The sequence below is a fragment of the Rosa rugosa genome, chromosome 4 (assembly GCF_958449725.1).
Source record: "Rosa rugosa chromosome 4, drRosRugo1.1, whole genome shotgun sequence".
In the NCBI taxonomy this organism is placed as follows: Eukaryota; Viridiplantae; Streptophyta; class Magnoliopsida; order Rosales; family Rosaceae; genus Rosa; species Rosa rugosa.
In genome coordinates, this window is record NC_084823.1 from 481,348 (window position 1) to 502,777 (window position 21,430).

Genomic DNA, 21,430 nt, shown 5'->3' on the forward strand with positions numbered 1-21,430 from the left:
CTTGCCCGACCCACCAACCGCTTCTCGGGATCTGACTCATTGGAGATATTGTAATAACTGAACGCTTCGGCTAGTCTCCTTTCCGATAATAGCGTCTTACAGATGTGTAGATATAGAATGGTGACTCTGAATGACCTGGTATGCCGAGCATTGTGTGCAATTGCTGCGTAGAATGATTAAAAAGAGCACCGCCGTGAAGCAAACATCAAAAGGAACCATCAGAGAGCACCAAGGAACCAGACAGAAGTGTTAGTGCAGGCACTGGAGACGTTGCCCTGTACACCTCCATTTCACAAAGTGCATCGCAATGCATTGAACTGCAGCAGAGAGATTCAGTCATCTGCTCTCCATTGTCTCTACTTCAGTCATCTCCAAAGCTCAGACGAAAGAACGCCTCAAGCTCAAAGAAATCTTCGAACACGCCGAGGAACGCTGCCGTACTGGCCCTTGCATGGAAGGCGTTTCTTTCAATCTCGACTCTTTCTATTCTGCTCTTGAAAAGTAGGACTTCAATTCCGAGATTGGAACCAAGGTCAGTCCTTCCCTTTTCATTTTCAACTTTGATTCCACGAAAGCAAGTTCTTCACATCTGAAAATTTGAAGATGTTTTTTTTTTTTTTACCACATAGTACAATAATTAGAACAGTTTATTTCTTTAGTTTTTTGTGTGCATATGAATTATGCAAAACATCATTCTTCTATTTACACTGTTGGTGCTGAAAGGATGATTTGTGAAATCGATTCACCGACAGCAAAGGGTAAGTTATTTAAGATTTGTGTTTTTGTGTTTTTTATTTTCTTTCATTGGAATTTAATTGGTTGTCATTTTGAATATTTTTCTTTCTTTCTTTTTGTGCAGTTTCTGTTTAGTCTGGAGTTTGTATATATTGAAGTTAGTACAGCGAATCTTGGTATTATTGCTGGTGTGGCTGCTCTAATTTTGGGATCCAAGAAGTTACCTGAATTGGGCAAGAGGTTATGAAGACTATCAAGAGTTTCTAACAGGTGGGCTTCTCTATCTGGTTTGAAACGTTCATTCCATTAATGACTTAAAATGACAGGTTAACTCATTGTAATGTTTGTTTTGCTCTTTGCTGCAAGTAGATTTTCTAATGCCCCTCTTGATTTCTTATCTGATTGGAAATTTACAGCTGCCTTCGACATTTTATATCTCTGTATTCGTAGTTTTATAGAAACTGAGGAGTTATTTGTAGAAGTTGAATTGTGTGCAAGAGGCACAAACTACTATAGGGGGACGGGCGGTGGGTTCCCAGAGTATGGCAAACCCCTCTCCTTCGGGATAGAGGGTGGGACTTGTTCCCTACATCGTTTGCCTCTGATGAGCTAATATCGCCTAATTCCTTATTCAAAAAAAAAAAAAAAACCATCTTGGATATAATTATGGAAACTCTCAAAATAAAAGGAACAGTAATAGGAATAATTCAAGTGGCAGCCCAGAATATTTTAGTTGTTGAAAATTTAAAAAGAGTTGCAGATTGAATGCTATGTTAAAATATAGAAACTACCTTTTAGTGCGTGCAACCAAAGCAAAGAACTCAGAGCCGAATGTCAAATTTGTCTAGCCAATCAAGAAAACACCACTTTTAGCTCTCCACTCTCCAAGCAACTCTAATCTCCCTTGACTGAAATACAAAGCAAGGATACAGAACCTCAAATTTTCCAAACTTCCAGATAATTAAACAGCTTGCAAAGCAAAACAATGGAAGAAAAAATAAAAATTGCACTATCTGCCAAGAGAAGCCATCAACACCCAACTTCGTAATGAAACCAAATAACTCCTGTAACATCATGTCCAAGTAATAGCAACCAGCGTTTGCATTATAAGAGCAAGTTCACCCGTAGTCAAGAAAAGGCAAAGTCGAGAAGTCAAGAATTCGACCAGTCAAGATACTGTTCACTGCCACTGGACATGGATTTACACCCATTGTTTTTCTTGACCGGTCAAGACTGTTCATATTTCACTGTTCATCAATTTTAACTATTCAGTTTCCACTGTTCATTGAGTGTTTTACCTGCTCATTTTACTGTTCACTTATTTTTCATTAATTCCATTACCGTCGGATCCACCCATTTAATTGAAAACAACGGCCCAGATCAAAGGACCGTTGCTTTCAAATTTGCTATTAATTCCATTACCGTCGGATCCACCCATTTAATTGAAAACAACGGCCCGGATCAAAGGACTGTTGCTTTCAAATTTGGTGATATCCAACTGCAACAATCCAATCGTCAACTGCCTGCGTCCCACTTGTTGTCGCTAGGCGACAAACCTGCTCTGCCTCCACGCTGTCAGCTGTTGATTCGTGCGTGCCCACAACTCTAGCTCTCCTCCGCGTCTCTCTCTGTGTCTCTGACGCTGATGTCCACAATAAATGCTTCTCCACCGAGTTGGCAGCTGGGCAAGAAGGGTCAAACGAAATGTTATGGGCTTGCCTTTTATTTTGACTAGGGTCATCAAAAGCCAAAACATGGCTGGACAAATCTAGGCCGGTGGAGTTGCAAAAATTGTCTTGCCCGGTCACCACATCAACATTCCATGCTTTTGCCCGGTTAAACACATACCGCTGGACTTGCTCTATGGAAAGTAGAAAATATTGTAGCCAATGTTAAAACAAGCCCAACACCAACCCATGCAAGAAAGAGAGTTAAACATGGCGAAGGTAAGGGAATCCCAGATCATCCATACGAAGATAAGGAGATATATTAGGCGGAGGAGAAACATGCCATACCAGGGATGGAGAAAGTAAGCCCATGTTTGCCATTCTATCAGCCACTGTATTTCCTTCCCGAAGAATATGGGGAACAATGAAAGGTCATTGCTCTAATACGTGCTAAGCAAGTAAGCCATGCAATTCGAAGCGGCCAAGGTGGAACAAAAGATGAGGATTTAATGCATGCAATTACACTAGTCGAATCACATTCAAGCCAGAGGCATCGCCAACCATACTGGAAGGCATATTCAATCCCAATGATCACACCTATAAGCTCTGAGTAGAAGGCAGATTTGTGTCCCAATCCTTGACAGTAATCGCCAATGTAATGACCATGGGTGTCACGAAACACACCACCACAAGCTGCAGGTCCTGGATTACCCTTTGCAAGACCATCAGTATTCAACTTAATCCAAGGAAAAATTGGAGGGTGCCAGAGAACTAACCTGATATTGCATTAAATATTTTCTTCATACCTGTAAGTGTTGTGATGAATTTTTGTCAAATCTTTTGAGTCCTTTATGTATCAAAGTTGTGTTACTTTTTCGATTTCTGCTATGATCTTGGCTAAATGTGGAATGAAGTAATTTTTACATGTGGGTGCATATAATTGATTCTTTGAATGTTGTTCAGAGACATGACTAACACAAAAGCCCTTACTTAAAATGACAGAGTTAAAGTTCTTCTCAATTCCATGTTATTCTATTACTTTTACTTTTAATAGTCTACATGCATTTGATGTCCATGTCCAACAATCAATGAGAGATTAAAGTTATTGATAATAAAGGCTTTGTGGTAAGTAGGCTACATATTAGTAATCCCGTCTTATAGAATTCCTCAGGTAGATATAGAGGTAGAACTACTAAGCTGTTATTTACCAATTGATTGTGCTTTCTTTATTTGATTTTAGGCATTAAAAATCTGATTTGTTGTTTTTGTGTAGTTGGAGATGGAAAGTTGCATATATTCAAGAAGTTGGGAAGACCGGGTTTTTTAACTCCTAGAGGCAGAGGTTTGCAAGTTTAAGGATTTTGCTCCAAGGTTAGCATTGTGTATATGCACTAAAGAGAAGATTGTTTTAGGGCTTTAGTTTACAAATGGAAGTTTAATCTTCAGTATTTAATGTGTATATGTTAATTGACATACCTCAATTTTTATATCTTTTTTGTGAGAAAAGAAAATGAAATATGTTTTCTGCTCAGAGTTTCAATAGCTAAAATAAGTAAATAACTAACATATACATTTTAATTATCCAAACTTTTGACCAAAGCCAATTGCTCAAATTAATGAAGCCAAAGATTGGCTTTTCTAGGTTTCTCAGTGATTATGATAACAAGAAAGTAGTTAGGGTGTGTTTTCTTTTTCTTTATAATGCAAAGGGTTGCACCGTGTTGGCAGTAATTTTTTCTGTTTTCTTTTAGGGTTTAGGCTTTCTGTTTTCTGTCATATGCAGTAAGAATGCCTCAAAATGTTTTACCTAGGCCTCATCAAAAAGCCTGCGGATCAAGTGGGCCGATGGAGGCCCGCCGGCCCTGAGGGCTAAAAGCCCGGCCTGGCCCGTTAAAAAGCCCGCAAAGCCCGCTTCGGGTGGGTAGTGGGCCGGCCCGCAAAAAGCCCGGCCCGGCCCGTAAAAGCCCGTAAAATATTATATATATATATATATATATATATATATGTGTGTGTGTGTGTGTGTGTGTCAGTGTGTGTGTGTGTGTTTATATATATATATATATATATATATATATATATATATGTAGATATGTGTAGGGGTGGGTTCGTGAAACCGAAAACCGAAAAAAACCGAGCCGAAAGCCGAACCGAAGCCGAAAAACACCGAACCGAACAAAAACCGCACCGAAATGAAAAAACTGAACCGAACCGAACCGGTTCGGTTCGGTTTTCGGTTTTAGCATGTCAAAAACCGAACTGAACCGAAAAAAACCGAAACTGCTCAAAACGACGTCGTTTTGACTTTAGGGTTTCTGACTTAAGCCTTTTCCGCGACCTTTAGTCATTTCAGTCTCGTCTCTCACCCTCTCTTTCTTCTCTTCTCTGGGCCGCCTCTCTTTCTTCTCTTCTCTGTCAATTTCTCTTCATCAAGAAGGACTAGATCGATGTCCAAGGAGCAGATCGGGTTGATGAGTCATCGGGTTTCATTTGAAATCCAAGTATGGTGCCATGGTGGTTGACGTCTGAGCACGACCTTCGCCGCCGCCGAAAGAAGAACCAAATGGATTTATTTTCTGAGATTTTGGGTATGACGATGCATGAAGACTCGTGCTTGATCAGGATCTCAATGGGGTGAGCTTTACACACTGCTATTACTACTTCGCCTATCTTTGTTTGTTTTTTTTTTTTTGAATCTTTGTTATCTAGTTTTGATGTGATTGTTTTTTGTTTCACTCTTGCTTGAGTGTGGAGTTGATATTAATCTCAGGAACTATCAAAAGCAAAGCAAAGCTATGTCCGATGCTCTCGGTCAATTCTCAGGTAATCAATATTCCCAAAACCTTTTCTCTTTTCTGATGACGACAAGGTTATAATATGGACGAAATTAGCTTGGTGACTAAAGATTTGATCTTTTTGTAAATTGGTTCATGTGCTTCTTACAGTACCCAACTTTTAACTTTAGATCTGGCTTTCATTTATTTTTTGTTTGATCTGATATGTTTTGGCTTTCATTGCTGGTTCAAGATCTATTGTCAGATTATTGCTTTGTTAAGATGATTAACAGTATCTATACTCATGGAAATGAACTTCAAGTCTTTGAATAATAAATGATGATGGCAGTAGTGAATAATAAATCAAGTCTTTGTATAGTCTTTGTAAGCACTAAGCAGTGATGTATACTATATTTATAGTTTGATGTATTCATTGTTGTTGGTGTTATAGTTTGATGTATTCATTGCTGTTGGTGTTGTAGGGAAGAAGCCCGTAGGGCTGGATTGCACCAGCTGGCTTTTTGTGGTTCGTGAGGTACTGAGGTATGAGTTCTGATACAGGATTACTCATAAGGTTTTTTGTTCTGATCCTAGTGTGGCTTTTTGTCCTCTTGTAATATATAGGAAATTTTGTTGATCGTCTCCTGCATATTCTTATTTGCATGGCTGCACTGATGTGCTTATTATTCTTATTTGCATGGATGCACTGATGTGCTTATTTATGTAGTATATTATGCATATATTGTGATTTTGAGTTTTTGACCACCGTTGTGCAATGTTGTGTGTTTGTGTAGATTTGACCTTTATGGGAAAGACTACTTCATTGTCATGAATGCTTCAGAGATCACTGACAAACTTGGTCTCCACACTTTCGTCAACGCCAATGGTACTTTGATTAATACTTATACCCCCCCCCCCCCCCCCCCCCCCTCCTTTTCCATATATGTGCACACGATGAAATAAAAAGCATACAGATCGCGAGGGCTGCAGTTTCTGCTTACTGGATGTTGTCCTATTTGAGTGCATGCCTTGGGTGGGGTTTCAACCATGTCCAGCTTCCAACCACTAATGAATTTTATAGTGTATGTGTGATTCCAGAAAGCGAATTTGTAGATATGTTGTAATTGACGTTCATCTTATAAATCTGAAACTGTGTATTTAGGTTGGGGTTGCAGAATAAAATGTAGGACTTGATCTATTGCTTGAACATGTCACAATCTGAAGCTAATTGATCACCCTTTCTCTTTCATCCGTTTTACTGTCCAGCTCTCTGATCTCCCTTCCTTTTTTATTGTTGCTAGGCTGGGAAAGCTATGTTTGGCTGTTCTGAGGGCAGGAGGTATGTATATCTTAGTCAATTGTTTAAAACTGCGTTTGTGTTGTGGCTCATATTTGGCATAGCTAGCTGTTCAGATGATTCTTTACTGGAGTTGGAAAATATGTGTTCATTTTACTTGGGTGTTGTTTTGCTGACCTTCAGTTATTAATTTCTGTTTGCAGGTGATATTGGGGAAGAATGGTGTGGTGAATGTTTTGGAATTGGGTCCTCTCTCAAGACTTTGAGAAGGAAGGATTTGAATTATTGAAGCCTGGCATTGGAACCATTCTTATACCCATCTAAATTTTGCTCGTGTTGGTGTTGTATTTTTATTGCTGCTGTTTTTATTGTCTTAATGTTGTATTTTTATCGGAGTAGGACGAAAGTTGTTCTTATCGGAGTAGGCTCTAATAGGACCAAACGAAAGCCGTTATTATCGGAGTAGGCCCTAATAGGACCAAATGATGCGTCAATAAGAGTAAAAAGAAGCTCTTAGGTAAATAAATATTTATAGAAAATCATTTTTATTTATAAAAATAAAATTTAAAAAAAAAAAAAAAACCGATTTGACCCGAACCGGACCGAACCGGTCGGTTCGGTTTCCGGTTTTGGATTCTCAAAATAAAAAAACCGAACCGAACCGAACCGAGTACATATTCGGTTCGGTTCTTGGTTTAGGGTGAAAACCGAACCGAAACAAACCGAACCCACCCCTAGATATGTGTGTGTGTGTTTATAAATATATATATACACACATATAGATATATATTTGTGTGTGTTTATATATATATATATATATATGTGTGTGTGTGTGTGTGTGTGTGTTATATATAGATATATCTATATATGTGTGTGTGTTTATAAATATCTATATATATATAATATGTGTGTGTTTATATATATATATATATATATATATATATATATATATCATGTATGTGTGTGTGTGTGTTTATATATATATATATAGAGATATATATATATGTGTGTGTGTGTGGAAGTTCTTATACTTCTATATAAAATATGTGCATATATATATATATATATATATATATATATATATATTCTAAATATCGGTTGACCAATTCGATCGGATTCGAAAATATGGTGAAATTGGCTAAATTTTTTACCACACTCATAATTTATTGTAATAAACTCATCCAACGGTCGGTTTTCTATTTTATTTGAATTGATAGGGGTTGCTCTTAGGAGTGTATGATATATAAATATAGGTTTATAAGAGTAACTACGTTTGACCTAGTTGATCGAATTCGAAACGATAACCAAATTTGCTAGATTTTTTTACAACCACCATAAAATATTACAATCTCTCAATCGAGCGGTTGGTTTCTCCAAATTCATCTTCCACTTCATGGTTGTTTTAGAATGGACCTCAACAATTTAAATGCAATGTATAAGTTATACAACTTTAGGAGACAAATTAGTATAGGCCAACGTATTTGTAATTAAAAATTGAAATTTTTATCTTATGTCCACACACATCCATCGATGAATTATTTACAAGCGTGATGTAAAAAAATAAACAAATTTTGCGTTCATCACGCAATGGTCAACCAAGAAAACATGCAAGTGACTACAGTTGACCAATCCGATCGAGTTCGAAACTATGGTGAAATTGACTAAATTTTTAACCACACACATAATTTATTGTAATAATCACATCCAACGGTCGGTTTTCCCATTTTCTTTGAATTGATTGGGGTTGCTCTTTGGAGCGTGTGATATATAAATATAGGTTTAGAAGAGTAACTAGGTTTGACTTAGTTGATCGAATTCGAAACGAAAACCAAATTGGCTATATTTTTTACAACCACCATAAAATATTACAATCTCTCAATCGAGCGGTTGGTTTCTCCAAATTCATCTTCCACTTCATGGTTGTTTTAGAATGGACCTCAACAATTTAAATGCAATGTATAAGTCATACAACTTTAGGAAGAAAATTGGTATAGGCCAATGTGTTTGTAATTAAAATTAATTTTTTTTATCTTATGTCCATGCACATCCATCGATGGAATATATACAAACGTGATGTGAAAAAATAAGCACGTTTCGCGGTTGTCACGTCATCGGTCAACCAAGAAAACATATAAGTGACTACGGTTGACCAATCCGATCGAATTCGAAAATATGGTGAAATTGACTAAATTTTTTATCACACTCATAATTTATTGTAATAAACTCATCCAACGGTCGATTTTTTCATTTTCTTTGAATTGATAGGGGTTGCTCTTTGGAGTGTATGATATATAAATATAGGTTTATAAGAGTAACTACGTTTGACCTAGTTGATCGAATTCGAAACGATAACCAAATTGGCTAGATTTTTTACAACCACCATAAAATATTACAATCTCTCAATCGAGCGGTTGGTTTCTCCAAATTCATCTTCCACTTCACGGTTGTTTTAGAATGGACCTCAACAATTTAAATGCAATGTATAAGTCATACAACTTTAGGAGACAAATTAGTATAAGTCATACAACAATTTAAATGCAATGTATAAGTCATGCAACGTATTTTTATCTTCTGAAATCACTTTGTTACTTATCTATGTCTAACTCAGAGCTAAACCTCTGTCTTCTTCCCTCTACGTTTCTGTGCTATATGTGGGAGCTCAGAACAGAAATTTGGGTGTCAAAAGTTTACTTCTTTGTTCCAAAGTCAGTTTATAATGATTCAAAATGGTTTATGTCTAGAATTGTTTTTGAAAGTAGAACCAAGAAGCATATTTCATTTTCAACCCAATAGAGAATTACATAATGGTGCTTTATTTTGGTGGGTTTTGCTCTGGAAATTTATCTGCTGATGGAAGGCATTTACTTTTATTGAGCCGGAGGTTAGACGATTGTGGGTTCTCTGTTGGTGATTTTAAAGAGTTGATTGGTTTGATGCAAAGATTAGCAGAATTATAGGGTAGGTGAAGGAAGAAATAGGTTCTGCGGCTTTGATTTTTTGTTTCATTGTTGACCTTTTTGGATCCGAAAAGGAGTTCGGGTAAAACCAAAATAAAATTGTAGTTGATTTGATCACCAATCTTTGCACGGGAGCAGTTAGGATTACCTGAGGCAATGTCTTTCTTGATTAGGGAACTGGTGTTCTTGATTTTACAGTTATTGGACGAGGAGAAGTTCAAGGAAACAGTTCATAAGTAAGTTTCGGTTTTATGATGATGTTTTGTTCGGTTGTTATCTGTGTTTAGGGAAAGAAAAGATTGTAAATACTTCCGTCTTTATGTAAAATTTCACTATTGAGTATCAGAAAGTTTCTGTCTTGATGTAATATTTCACTATTGGGTCTGTGTTATTGAGCTAGCATTAACCTTTAAACCCAAAACAGAGCACTTGGTTGGGATAATATGTGAATCGAGAATGGCAATGACTGTTTGTTTCTGCTATATATGAACTTTAAATGAGTGGGAGACTAAGTTGATGATATTTGTTCATTTTTGGTTTTCAGGTGAAGGGTGTGATTTTCTATACAGATAACAAGGGGACATTAATCAACATTACTGCAAAGTCTTCGACGCATTTGAAAGTGGAAGATGATGTATGCATAAGATAAAACATGTGGAAGAATGAAAATTATTCTATGCACCGACGGTGCAAGTGACCCAACCCTTATAAAATAATCTCAATCCTTGATATTTATTATAAACTTTATTTTTAATAAACAAAAAGTGTATTTAATGCAATCTAACCATTCATTTATGTTGGTGCAAGTGCACGGCGGTGCTCTGAATAATCTCTCGTGGAAGAAGTAGGGTTAGTTCCCTGTGTGGAAGAGGAGTTTGTCATTATTGGCGAAAATGAGGATGATGATAGCTTGATCTTCACCTTGAAAACTATCCAGTTTGAGCTTGCGTGGGAGAGGTGTAGACAACTCCAAGCTGAGGATGTTGCTGTCAAGGGTAGGGTAGGGTAGGTATCTGCTTCGTATATGTAATTTTGCTGACACAGTCTTCAACATCAATGGTAACTCATTTCATATAAGAATGCTGTGCACCAGATCGAAGTATGTAAGGTTGTACTGCATGAAGATGCAGAGTTTGAGGCAAGTGACGTTATCTTAAAGGTTAGTTTAAACAAATACTCTGGATATGCAAAGAGGAAAACACAAATTCTTCAAAATTTTTGAATTTCAACTTCTGTTTTTTTTTTTTTTTTTTTTTTAATCTTATAAACTGAGATCAAGTTTATGAGATTAGGAAGTAAGTGCTTTACTACATATTTAGCTTTACCAATGTTAGGAAGTTTATGAGATTAGGAATTATTATTGCATGAAATTTCTACACCATAAGCTGCAATGTCATATAAAAGAGAATTGCACAGTTGTGTAAGAATCCTATAGTACTATCATTTAGTCATATGTTTGGTATAAAAGTTTGTTGTTTGAGATCGAGATATTAGTACTTATTATAGTTCCCTATAATTTCTTTGAAAATGATGTTAATTTGTGTATACATTCATTTAAGGCTTGTATGTTTCAAAAAAGAAAAAAAAGACGTGCACAAACTAATAATTAAGCTGACAATTAAACACAAGGTTACTAGCATATATAGATGCTATTGTTCTTTTTGATGAATTGTACGTCCGTCCAATCAAACCGGATGTTAGTATAGGGTGGTCGACAATGGAAAGAGAGAGTTGAAGTTTGGAACCAAAAGTGAAGAAAAATGATCCCCAAACTTGAAGCTAAAGTTGAATTTTCGAAATTCTTCAATCAGAACAGACCTCATCTAATTAACTCAGAAACCCCTGGGAAATTTAAACTCTGATATTTAACTCGTCCACAAAAGCGGCAGAGTCACTAGTGACCACAGTTAAGTGTGTTGGGCCTGGGACTGGTCCAAACTTGTTGGGCCAGGCTGGGGCCCCTACAAATAGGAGCTGGGATTTGCAGAGGAAAGTGAAAACAAAGCGAGATGGGGGAGAGAGAGAGAGAGAGAGAGAGAGATAGGGATTCCCGCCAAACAAGACCGGCCGTAACACTTCCCGGGCATAATTTCCCGCCACATTAAACATTCCTCTTTATTCCAACCCTCCTTTCTTCATTAATAAGTATCTCTCTTCACCCACAGGGCTCAATACACACACTCTCACTCTCACTCTCACTCTCACACAGTTAGTTAGGTTAGAGAGAGAGAGAGAGAGAGAGAGAGAGAGCAATGTCACGTCGTCGAAGTAGGCCTGGCAACGTGCGGGTATAGTGCGGGTACGGTGCGGGTTCTTAACGGGCCGGGTTTTTAACGGGCCGACCCGGTAAAAACCCGTTAAGTTAACGGGTTTCGCGGGCTAAACCCGGCGGGTTTGCGGGTTTTCCGTTGGAACCCGTTAAAAACCCGTTAAGAGATTTTTTTTTTTTTTTTTTTTTTTTTTTTTTTTTTTTTTAAGCAACTTGAATTAAGACTTATGTATATAATTTTTTTTTTCCAAATCCATTAAATCAACATAAAATTCCACATCAACCAAATATATACCATGCTAACGGAAGCTATTATGTTGCATTCTGTACAGTGAATAAGCACTAAAGCAACCACATGTAGTTCTTAAAATTAATTCCCCCTTTAAACAATACATGACGAATTTGGGAAATGAGCAGAAACCATGGAAGGTTGAAATTCCCCCTTTAAAGCAGAAACCATGGAAAAGACCGACAAGTGAGCAGAAACCATGGAAGATTACAAATTCCCCCTTTAAAGCAGAAACCATGGAAAAGACCGACAAGTGAGCAGAAACCATGGAAGATTACAAATTCCCCCTTTAAAGCAGAAACCACACTCTATGCAGATCATCCATCACGGCAAGGAAACTCAGCACAAAAACTTCAACCAATCTCATAAACTCATCTGGATCCTTCAGTTTCTAGTTCTTCATATAAACAACAAAAACATGCTACAACAGTACAACCATATTCAAATTCCATCTCTTTGTCAACTGGCATGGGTGTTCAATTAACTAAACACGCAGCAACAAAATTCAAATTGCAGAAGCTTTGAAACTGGACATGATGAGATCAGAAACCCAGAAATCTATCACAACAAAAACTCCATCATTCAACAAACTGGGATGTACAAAATCACAAAAAAAAACCCAGAAATCTATCACAACAAAAACTCCATCATTCAAACCCAGATACACACTCAGATTTCAGATTATAAAAAGCAATACCCAGATACAAAAACTGCACGGAATCGAAGAAAACCCAAAGCAAAGACATATCCAATACCTTGAGAAATTGGGCGCGCAGAGAGAGATGAGAGAGAGAGAGAGAGAGAGAGAGAGTTGGGATTTGGGTGACGGAAATGAATGGGAGGCTGCTGTGCTCACTGCTCAGATTCAGGGTTGCGTTCCACAGAGAGAGAGTTGCTGAGTCGAAAGGGTCGGAGTGGGTTTGTTTGGAAGTAAACGGGTTCCAATGGGTTCCAGTGGGCTTAGCACGCAAGGCCCGTTAATTTGCGGGCTTTTTGCGTGCGGGCTTTCTAAGCACGAATTTAATAAATGGGCGGGTTCGTGCGGGCTTTTACCGTGCGGGTTTCGGGCGGGTTTGCGGGTCACGGGCTCAAATGCCAGGCCTACGTCGAAGCAACGGCACATCCCCATTGATTAACCCACAGCGCCAAATCACTTCCTTCTTCGCCAAAGCCACTTCCTCTCCATCTCCAATCCCTAAATCTAAATCTAAACCCAGCCCGGGTTCCAGCCCTAGCTCCACCACGCCTTCGCCTCTCCAATCGAAGCCTAAGCCCAATCCCAATCCGAAGAAATTGTTGTACGGCCAAGAGGTGGTCGGCAAGAGGATCAAGGTGTACTGGGCGAGTGATAGGGCCTGGTACGAAGGCTGTGTCAAGTTGTTCAATAAGGAGAGTGGTAAGCACTTACTTCAGTACGACGATGGCGATGAAGAGACTCTGGATTTGGCCACCGAGAAAATCGAGTGGATTCAAGAGACCGTCCAGACCTTGAAGCGCTTGCGGCGAGGTCCTTTGCCCACTCCCGAGGCGGAGGAGGAGGAGGAGGACAAGGAAGACAGTAATGATGATGATGATGATTCCGGCGATGAGGATTGGGGAAAGAGTGTGGAAAAGGAACTAGTTGAGGAGGAAGACGAGGTTATGGAATTGGAGGATGAGGAAGATGATGATGATGATGATGATGATGAGGGACTCCAGCCCAAGTCCAAAGGAAGGCGCGGCGGCTCCGGTGGTAAACGGAAGTTGAGCGCTGGAGGGAATTTGGGGTCTGCTAAGAAGACCAAGACTGGTGGACATGTAGCCACTAATGGCCTCAAGCCTAATTTGATTCAGCCTACTACTACTACTAATGCTGCTGAGAGTAAGTAGTAGCTATCTGAGTTCTAATTTTGTTTTATTTGATTTTGTTTACAGATAGAGAAATGTGCCATACAAGGAATAATGGATGTTTTGTTGTACAAAATCGCTACATTTCAATGGGGGTTCCTTTTGGCTCTCTTTGCTTATTTAAATTGCGTGTATTTTCATGATTATGGGTCTGCTTGAATTGTCATTTCTATATTGAAATTGTTATTCTTTGCCAGACTTTAGAATATTCCACAATCAGAATTAAATTGCCAAGACTACTGTACCAATTTGAACTATGTTGTCAGGCTAAATGTGGATGTGATTGTATTTCATTACAATCATTTTTGTCTCTATTTATTTAGATATACCTTTTTCAGTGCCATCACAGGATGCCCAAGTTAATATACCTTGATTTGGTCACTCTACCTAGAATCAATAATGTGATTATGCATATGGCAATGACAGCCTTATAATATAGGTTTATGTCTAATGCCTTACTGAATTTGAGTGTGCGTAACTGTAGGCACAAAGGCGGTTAATGGTATCAATATTGGTGATGCCTCAGAAAGGTTTAGCAAGCGTGAAGCTGACAAGTTCCATTTCCTCGGGGAGTAAGTTCTTAAATTTACTCATTATGCATTCCTAGGCCTCTCCCATTGTATGCCTGTTTTAATTGGTCATTGTGCAAAATTAAAAATTAAAAATTAAAAATAAAAAATAAAAAATAAAAAATAAAAAAGAGAAGAATATGAAGATTGAAGAGTGATACAAGAAAATGGCTATTTTGTTATTGCATCACTGTTAATTTCACACTTACCTTAGAGCTATGGTGCAATGCTATACTGACAACATGAGTCACCATATTTGTTGTCACCCCGAGATCATAATAAAAGGGAATATTTTCACATTAGCATGCCAAATCTGAATTTATTTTCTTATTTGGAGGCATTTAGCAAATGTTTGTGTTGATTCTGAGCTTCATACATGTATTCAATTGCTTTTTGGTCTGGATACAGAAAACGCAAGGATGCCAAAAAAAGACAACCTGGGGATGCAAATTATGATCCAAGAACTCTATATCTACCTCCTGATTTCTTAAAAAGTTTATCAGGTTGCCAGGTAATTACTTTTCGTTAAATAGGTGGTGTAAGCAAATTATGATCCAAGAACTCTATATCTACCTCCTGATTTCTTAAAAAGTTTATCAGGTTGCCAGGTAATTACTTTTCGTTAAATAGGTGGTGTAAAGAGATTTGAGGCACTTTTTCATCATGAACAATATTAATCTAGTGGTATGTATTCAGAGACAATGGTGGGAGTTTAAATCAAAGCACATGGACAAAGTTCTATTTTTCAAGGTATGCTTGTCCTTTATGGTATCCAAGTAGTGGTATGTTATGGCACACAAATTCTCAGGGTAACTGCTCTAGTCGAATGATGAAAATCTTCTCCTTTTGTTTTCTTTTTTGTGCAGTTGGGCAAGTTCTATGAACTTTTTGAAATGGATGCACATATAGGAGCAAAAGAACTTGATCTTCAATATATGAAGGTAATTGATCTTGAAACTTTATCCTGATGCTGACTATTGTGTGTGTGGAGACATAACTTTGGATCTTGACCGTTCAGTGTTAAGATTAATTTATTTTGAAGGCGTCCAATGTAAGAGATACAAGCTTTTCTCTTCTGAATTTTTTATCAGCATTGTTTGGGATTCTATAGAAATTTTTAGTTGTTTGTTTCCCAAGTAGTAATTTGACCTTGTTTAAAATTAGGGTGAACAACCCCATTGTGGATTTCCAGAGAAGAACTTTTCAATGAATGTGGAGAAACTGGCTAGGAAGGTCAGCTTTATTCTTGTTGTTATATCTCGAGACATTTTTGTAACTTCATCAAAGTTTAACATTTTCATTGGCATAGCAGGGTTACCGAGTTCTTGTCATAGAGCAGACAGAAACACCTGAACAGATGGAGCTTCGTCGCAAAGAGGGTGGCTCTAAAGATAAGGTATGCTCATTTTGCATAGAATCTCTGAAGTTTTCAGTGAAACTAATCTTATCCGTTATACGCGTATGTTTTTTCTTCTCCTCTCAGGACAGCCACCTGTTGATAACCTATTTTCAAAGTTCATTACAATGCACCATATAATTTCATTTTCATCTTGAAGGTATTCATGAAAACTGGTCCAAACTTTTGAGTTTTTCTTTGCAGGTTGTGAAACGTGAAGTATGTGCAGTAGTTACAAAAGGAACACTAACTGAGGGAGAGATGCTGTCCGCAAACCCTGATGCTTCTTATCTAATGGCAGTGACTGAAACCTCTCAAAATTTAGCAAACCAAAATGGCGAGCGTATTTTTGGAGTTTGTGTGGTTGATGTTGCTACCAGTAGGGTTATTCTTGGACAGGTAGGATCAAAATATGTCATCTTTTGCCTGTGTTTGTTTGGAAATGTGTGCCTGCTCTAATTGGTCTTTCTTCATTATCTGTTAGCTGTTTGAGGACATATGTGATCGTCAGAATTGTGATATTGCTACTCCTTTTTGCTGCTCGTAAGCCAAATAAGATTTCTCATGCTTGTGTCCATATATGATAATGTCCTTTGTCGTTTGCTTCTTATATGTCAGAATGTGTGCCTGCTGTAATTGGTCTCTCTTCATTTCCCATATTTCTTATAGCTGTCTGAGGACATATGGGATTATCAGATTTCTGATATTGTTATTCCTTAATCCTTATTGCAATTTCTGCCCATATATCATAATGTACTCTGTACTTTGGCTGCCTAATGAGTCACAAGTGTATGTATGGTTATGTTTTTGACTATTGTTTATCCATGTGCCAGTTTGCAGATGATTTAGAGTGCAGTGCCTTGTCTTGTCTCTTGTCTGAATTGAGGCCCGTGGAACTAGTAAAACCAGCAGAACTACTTAGTCCTGAGACAGAAAAAGTACTGCTAAGACATACAAGAAGTCCACTAGTGAATGAGTTGGTTCCACTTCTGGAATTCTGGGATGCTGAGAGAACTGTTTGTGAAGTTAAAAGTATCTATAGCCGTGCTGATGATTCTCATATGGAAGAAGATGGCTTGGGCTGCCTGCCAGATGTATTGTCTGAGCTTGTGGGAGCCGGGGAGAATGGCATCTGTGCACTTTCAGCTCTTGGGGGTGTTCTTTTCTACTTAAAGCAGGCTTTTCTAGAAGAGACATTGCTTAGATTTGCAAAATTTGAGTTACTTCCAAGTTCTGGTTTTGGTGGTATCATATCAAAACCATACATGGTTCTCGATGCAGCTGCTCTAGAGAACCTGGAGATTTTTGAAAACAGCAGAAATGGAGACTCTTCAGGGTAAAAGTTTTATGTCTAGTTAAAATTTTCTTGTTTTCTTTCATTGAAATCTGAATTCTTAGTTATTGTATTTCTCTCTGCAGGACAATGTATGCGCAATTGAATCACTGTGTGACTGCATTTGGGAAGAGATTGCTTAAGACATGGCTTGCGAGACCTCTGTATCATGTAGAGTCAATTAAGGAACGCCAGGATGCTGTCTCAAGTTTACGGGTAAATGTCATAGACATCTTTTCTTTCAATTTTCTTTTCCCTGCCGCTGAAATTTTCCAAGATCTTGCTGGTGCTCTAGCTTTCTTTCTTGTTCTTCAATGTATAATGTATAAAGTATGCAAAGGGCTTAAACTGGACGCCATGCACTTTGGCCTTTGTTGTCATACAAATTTTCTAATGTATGCTTCTTTGTAGGGAATCAACCTTCCTCACGCACTTGAATTTCAAAAAGCAATGGCTAGGCTTCCGGACTTGGAGCGCTTGCTTGCACGGGTCTTCGCTAGCAGGTAATGCTAGAAACAGCCAGTTGGTTTTAATGTCAAATTACAACTATAGTAAACATATGCTTATTGATACCATACTGATGGTTCAAAAGAATGATTTTCACTAAACTGAATGTGATGGAATGCAGTAAAGCTAGTGGAAGGAATGCAAACAAAGTGGTTTTATATGAGGATGCCGCCAAAAAACAGCTCCAGGAGTTTATTACAGCTCTACGCGGTTGTGAATTAATGGTGGCAACAAGTTGCTCTCTTGGTGTCAACTTGGGAAATGTTGAATCTCGACAACTTCATCATTTGCTGACACCTGGTATTATTTGCTTTTTGTGTTTGTAATTGACGATTTGTATAATTTCAATAGTTTGGCTTCTTCTATTTGTTTTGGTATATGCATATATATTATTCATTGTTTTCAAAAATCTTGGTATTTCATTGTTTGCAGGTAAAGGTCTTCCTAATGTCAATTCAGTTTTAAAGCACTTCAAGGATGGCTTTGATTGGGTAGAAGCCAATAGTTCAGGTCGTATAATACCTCAGGAAGGAGTTGATACTGAATACGATGCTGCATGTGGAAAAGTAAAAGAGATCGAGTCTCATTTAACTAAGTACCTTGAAGAACAGAGAGAATTACTCGGAGATAAATCGGTAAGAACGTCTAGGAAACAATTTGGTAATATTTGGTGCTTCTAAGTTCAATTTCACCAAAATGTGGTATTCTGTTGGTTGGTTGGTTGGTTACAGATCACTTATGTCACAATTGGAAAAGACGCATACCTATTGGAAGTTCCAGAAAGTTTGCGTGAGAGTATACCTCAGGATTATGAATTACGTTCATCCAAAAAGGTAATAGAGAACTTGTAGATGATGAATAAAACAGACTAGATGTTTGTTATATGTTAGATAACCAGTCTTCCTTCTCTTTCTTCCTTAAAAATGCAGGGTTTCTTTAGGTACTGGACACCAAATATTAAGAAGTCATTGACTGAGCTCTCACAAGCTGAATCTGATAGGGAGTCCTCACTTAAAAGCATTTTGCAGAGGTTAATTGGACAATTCTGCGAGCATCATATTAAGTGGAGACAGTTGGTCTCTGTGACTGCTGGTATGCTATCATTGCCCTTGCAGTCAACAATTCCATGAATCTAAAATGTTTGGTGTTTATCTTTCGTCCATGGCTGATGTTGACCCTACATATTATTGTAGAACTGGATGTTTTAATCAGTCTAGCAATTGCAAGTGATTATTATGAGGGACCCACCTGTCGGCCTGTTATCATGAGTTCATCAGATACAGATGAAGTACCCCTCTTGTCCGCAAATAGTTTGGGACATCCTGTTCTTAGAAGTGATTCTTTAGGAAAAGGTACATTTGTCCCCAATGACATTACTCTTGGAGGTTCTGGTCATGCAAGCTTTGTCCTTCTCACTGGCCCTAACATGGGTGGGAAGTCAACTCTGCTTCGCCAAGTTTGCTTGGCTGTGATTTTAGCCCAGGTAAGATGGTAGTCTTTTATTGTGGTCTGATTTATACTTGGTAATTTTTGCCTCTAATTTGTAGTCATTTCATTGCTTTTTGTTCGTCAGTTAGGAGCAGATGTGCCTGCAGAGAGCTTTGAGCTGTCTCCTGTTGATCGAATCTTTGTTCGGATGGGTGCTAAAGATCATATCATGGTAGGCCAAAGTACATTTCTGACGGAGCTGTCAGAAACTGCAACAATGCTGGTGAGATTCCCTTAATCTTGATGGTAACTCAGCACAAAATAGCTAGATATTATAATGTACTCTACTGATTTCTCAGGAAAGAGAAAGCAACCATAAAAAATTAATCATTTGAACACATTTGATTGATGCTTGCCATGTCATTTGGAGATTTATTTTTGTATTTTTGTCAAATTTGGAGATATATGATTGATATATCTCATGAATAGAAATGAAATATTACTGAGGATTGATCTGTTACCTTATCCACATCTGATCTTGACCATGATAGCACTCTATGAAGAAGTTCAAAAGCACATCTGTTTTCTTAGTTACTCAAATATATGAAAGCTTATAAAAAAAATGTCGAACTATATGTCTCATCTGTGTGTCAGTTCCCTGGGTCCTGAAGTGTATAATTCTGATGAGCCAAAATTTATAACTACATAGTTTTGATTTAAGCATTTTATTGTTTTAAACTTATATTTCAATTTCTATGCAGTCATCTGCTACTCGTAACTCATTGGTAGCACTGGATGAACTTGGACGAGGGACATCAACTTCAGATGGACAAGCCATTGCGTAAGTGTCCATCATACTATCATACTGAATATTTATATATGCTTTTGGCTTTGACAAAATCAGTTATTGAGATTGATTTTCACTAAATTGTCAGGGAATCAGTTCTTGAACATTTTGTCCGCAAGGTTCACTGTCGAGGAATGTTTTCTACTCACTATCACCGGCTAGCTGTTGATTATCAGAATAATTCTCAGGTAAGGTCTTTTTCTTCTGTCGCTGAGTATTGTAACACGGTTCTTAATAAGATCATGTATTGGATTGAATAACAACCACTAGGGTTTACATTTTTGATATTTTTTTTTATCTGCATCTGTCTCTTTAAATATTGCCTTCTGTGTTTATCCAATTAGGTTTCACTCTGCCATATGGCATGCCATGTTGGAAATGGAGATGCTGGTGTAGAAGAAGTGACATTTCTTTACAGATTGACTCCCGGTGCTTGTCCTAAAAGCTATGGTGTCAACATTGCCCGGTTAGCTGGTAAGGATCTTTGCTTTTATGGGTTCCATACAAGAATCCTTAACACAAGTCAGTACAATTAGTAGTGAAGATGTAACTATTGGTTCTCCTTTGATCTAGAATAGCAAAAATGATCTAAATATGGGGTACCTTTACTGTCTCATCTGCATTATTCCTGGACATAAACATTGTTGCAAACTATAAATGCTCTGCGGAACCTTGAATTTTACTCATCTTTAATTATTTGTCAATTCACTAATTGTTTCCTTTGAAATAGAGCTCCAGTTCTTACTATCTTTTGCTTCAGGACTTCCTATTTCTGTGCTTCAAAAAGCTGCTGCTAAGTCCAGGGAATTCGAAGCTGCATATGGTAAACACTTGAAGCAATCTGAAGATAGCTTTCCCTTTCAAAGTCCAGTTAACAAGATGGTTGAGTGCATCCAAAAGTTTACCAACATCGTGGCAAAGTTGACTAGTCACGAGTCTACTGAGGGCATCGACATTGACTCCCTGACTGAAGTTTGGCATAAAGCAAGATTGCTTGAGCAACAAAGTTGAGATGGATGGTGCACTTTTTGTACTTTCCAAGTCTCAGGTAACTAAATTTTGGCACTCCATGAGGATTTTGACAACTTTCTTCACTACTCGGGAACCATTTGTTGGAGGGCAAGTTCAGTCATTGATAGAATGTCCGACTGAAAGAAGAATGCATATGGCCTGCGTCTGCTGGTTGGATTGACCAACTCTTTAGGTTCCAAGTTAGATTTACCGCAAAGATTTGGGGCAATATATTTGTCGAAGCGAGGAGAAAGTAGTTATCCTCTTCAATTGTAAATGATGGTTGTAATGTCAATGTATTGGTTCAAATTTTTGAGAGCCAGGCTGAGGCCGAAGGTTGTTGATTAATTTCCAAGGTGAATACAATTGGTAGATTAGGTTGTTCATCCTACTAGTAACCTAAATGCAGTTGCTGAGTTGCAGTTTGTTGATGATATTGAATTGTTGTGATTGTTGGGTATAATATG

At 37.9% G+C, this 21,430-nt stretch overlaps 2 protein-coding genes and 1 long non-coding RNA gene across 4 annotated transcripts; 2 read left to right on the top strand and 1 right to left on the bottom strand.

The window, feature by feature from the left end:
• The first annotated feature begins 4,728 nt into the window (after positions 1-4,728).
• On the top strand, positions 4,729-6,887 carry LOC133745471 (uncharacterized). 2 transcript variants are annotated; one of them, XR_009863638.1, is made up of 7 exons: positions 4,729-5,033; positions 5,170-5,222; positions 5,656-5,716; positions 5,968-6,059; positions 6,148-6,255; positions 6,475-6,512; positions 6,674-6,887. XR_009863638.1 is itself a non-coding variant. In XM_062173545.1 (6 exons), the coding sequence occupies exons 1-5, from the start codon at positions 4,903-4,905 to the stop codon at positions 6,501-6,503; spliced, it is 366 nt and encodes a 121-aa protein (XP_062029529.1). In that variant the 5' UTR covers positions 4,730-4,902; the 3' UTR covers positions 6,504-6,512; positions 6,674-6,887. The 2 variants fall into 2 exon arrangements, 1 of the variants encoding a protein (XP_062029529.1); XM_062173545.1 differs by lacking the exon at positions 6,148-6,255 and having other exon boundaries at positions 4,730-5,033.
• Positions 6,888-11,963: 5,076 nt separating this feature from the next.
• On the bottom strand, positions 11,964-12,883 carry LOC133743040 (uncharacterized). Its single transcript, XR_009862872.1, has 2 exons — positions 12,741-12,883; positions 11,964-12,543 (listed from the first exon to the last, which is right to left on the bottom strand). It is a non-coding gene; the product is annotated as an uncharacterized LOC133743040 (long non-coding RNA).
• LOC133743038 (DNA mismatch repair protein MSH6) lies at positions 12,540-21,279 on the top strand. Its single transcript, XM_062170777.1, has 21 exons — positions 12,540-13,846; positions 14,357-14,444; positions 14,850-14,952; positions 15,138-15,191; positions 15,308-15,382; positions 15,606-15,674; positions 15,754-15,837; positions 16,042-16,236; positions 16,671-17,173; positions 17,257-17,386; positions 17,582-17,673; positions 17,799-17,977; positions 18,110-18,312; positions 18,409-18,510; positions 18,607-18,769; positions 18,871-19,160; positions 19,251-19,388; positions 19,867-19,946; positions 20,041-20,140; positions 20,297-20,426; positions 20,713-21,279. Exons 1-21 carry the CDS (start codon positions 13,078-13,080, stop codon positions 20,961-20,963), a joined length of 3,798 nt encoding a protein of 1,265 aa, XP_062026761.1. The 5' UTR covers positions 12,540-13,077; the 3' UTR covers positions 20,964-21,279.
• Positions 21,280-21,430: the final 151 nt, after the last annotated feature.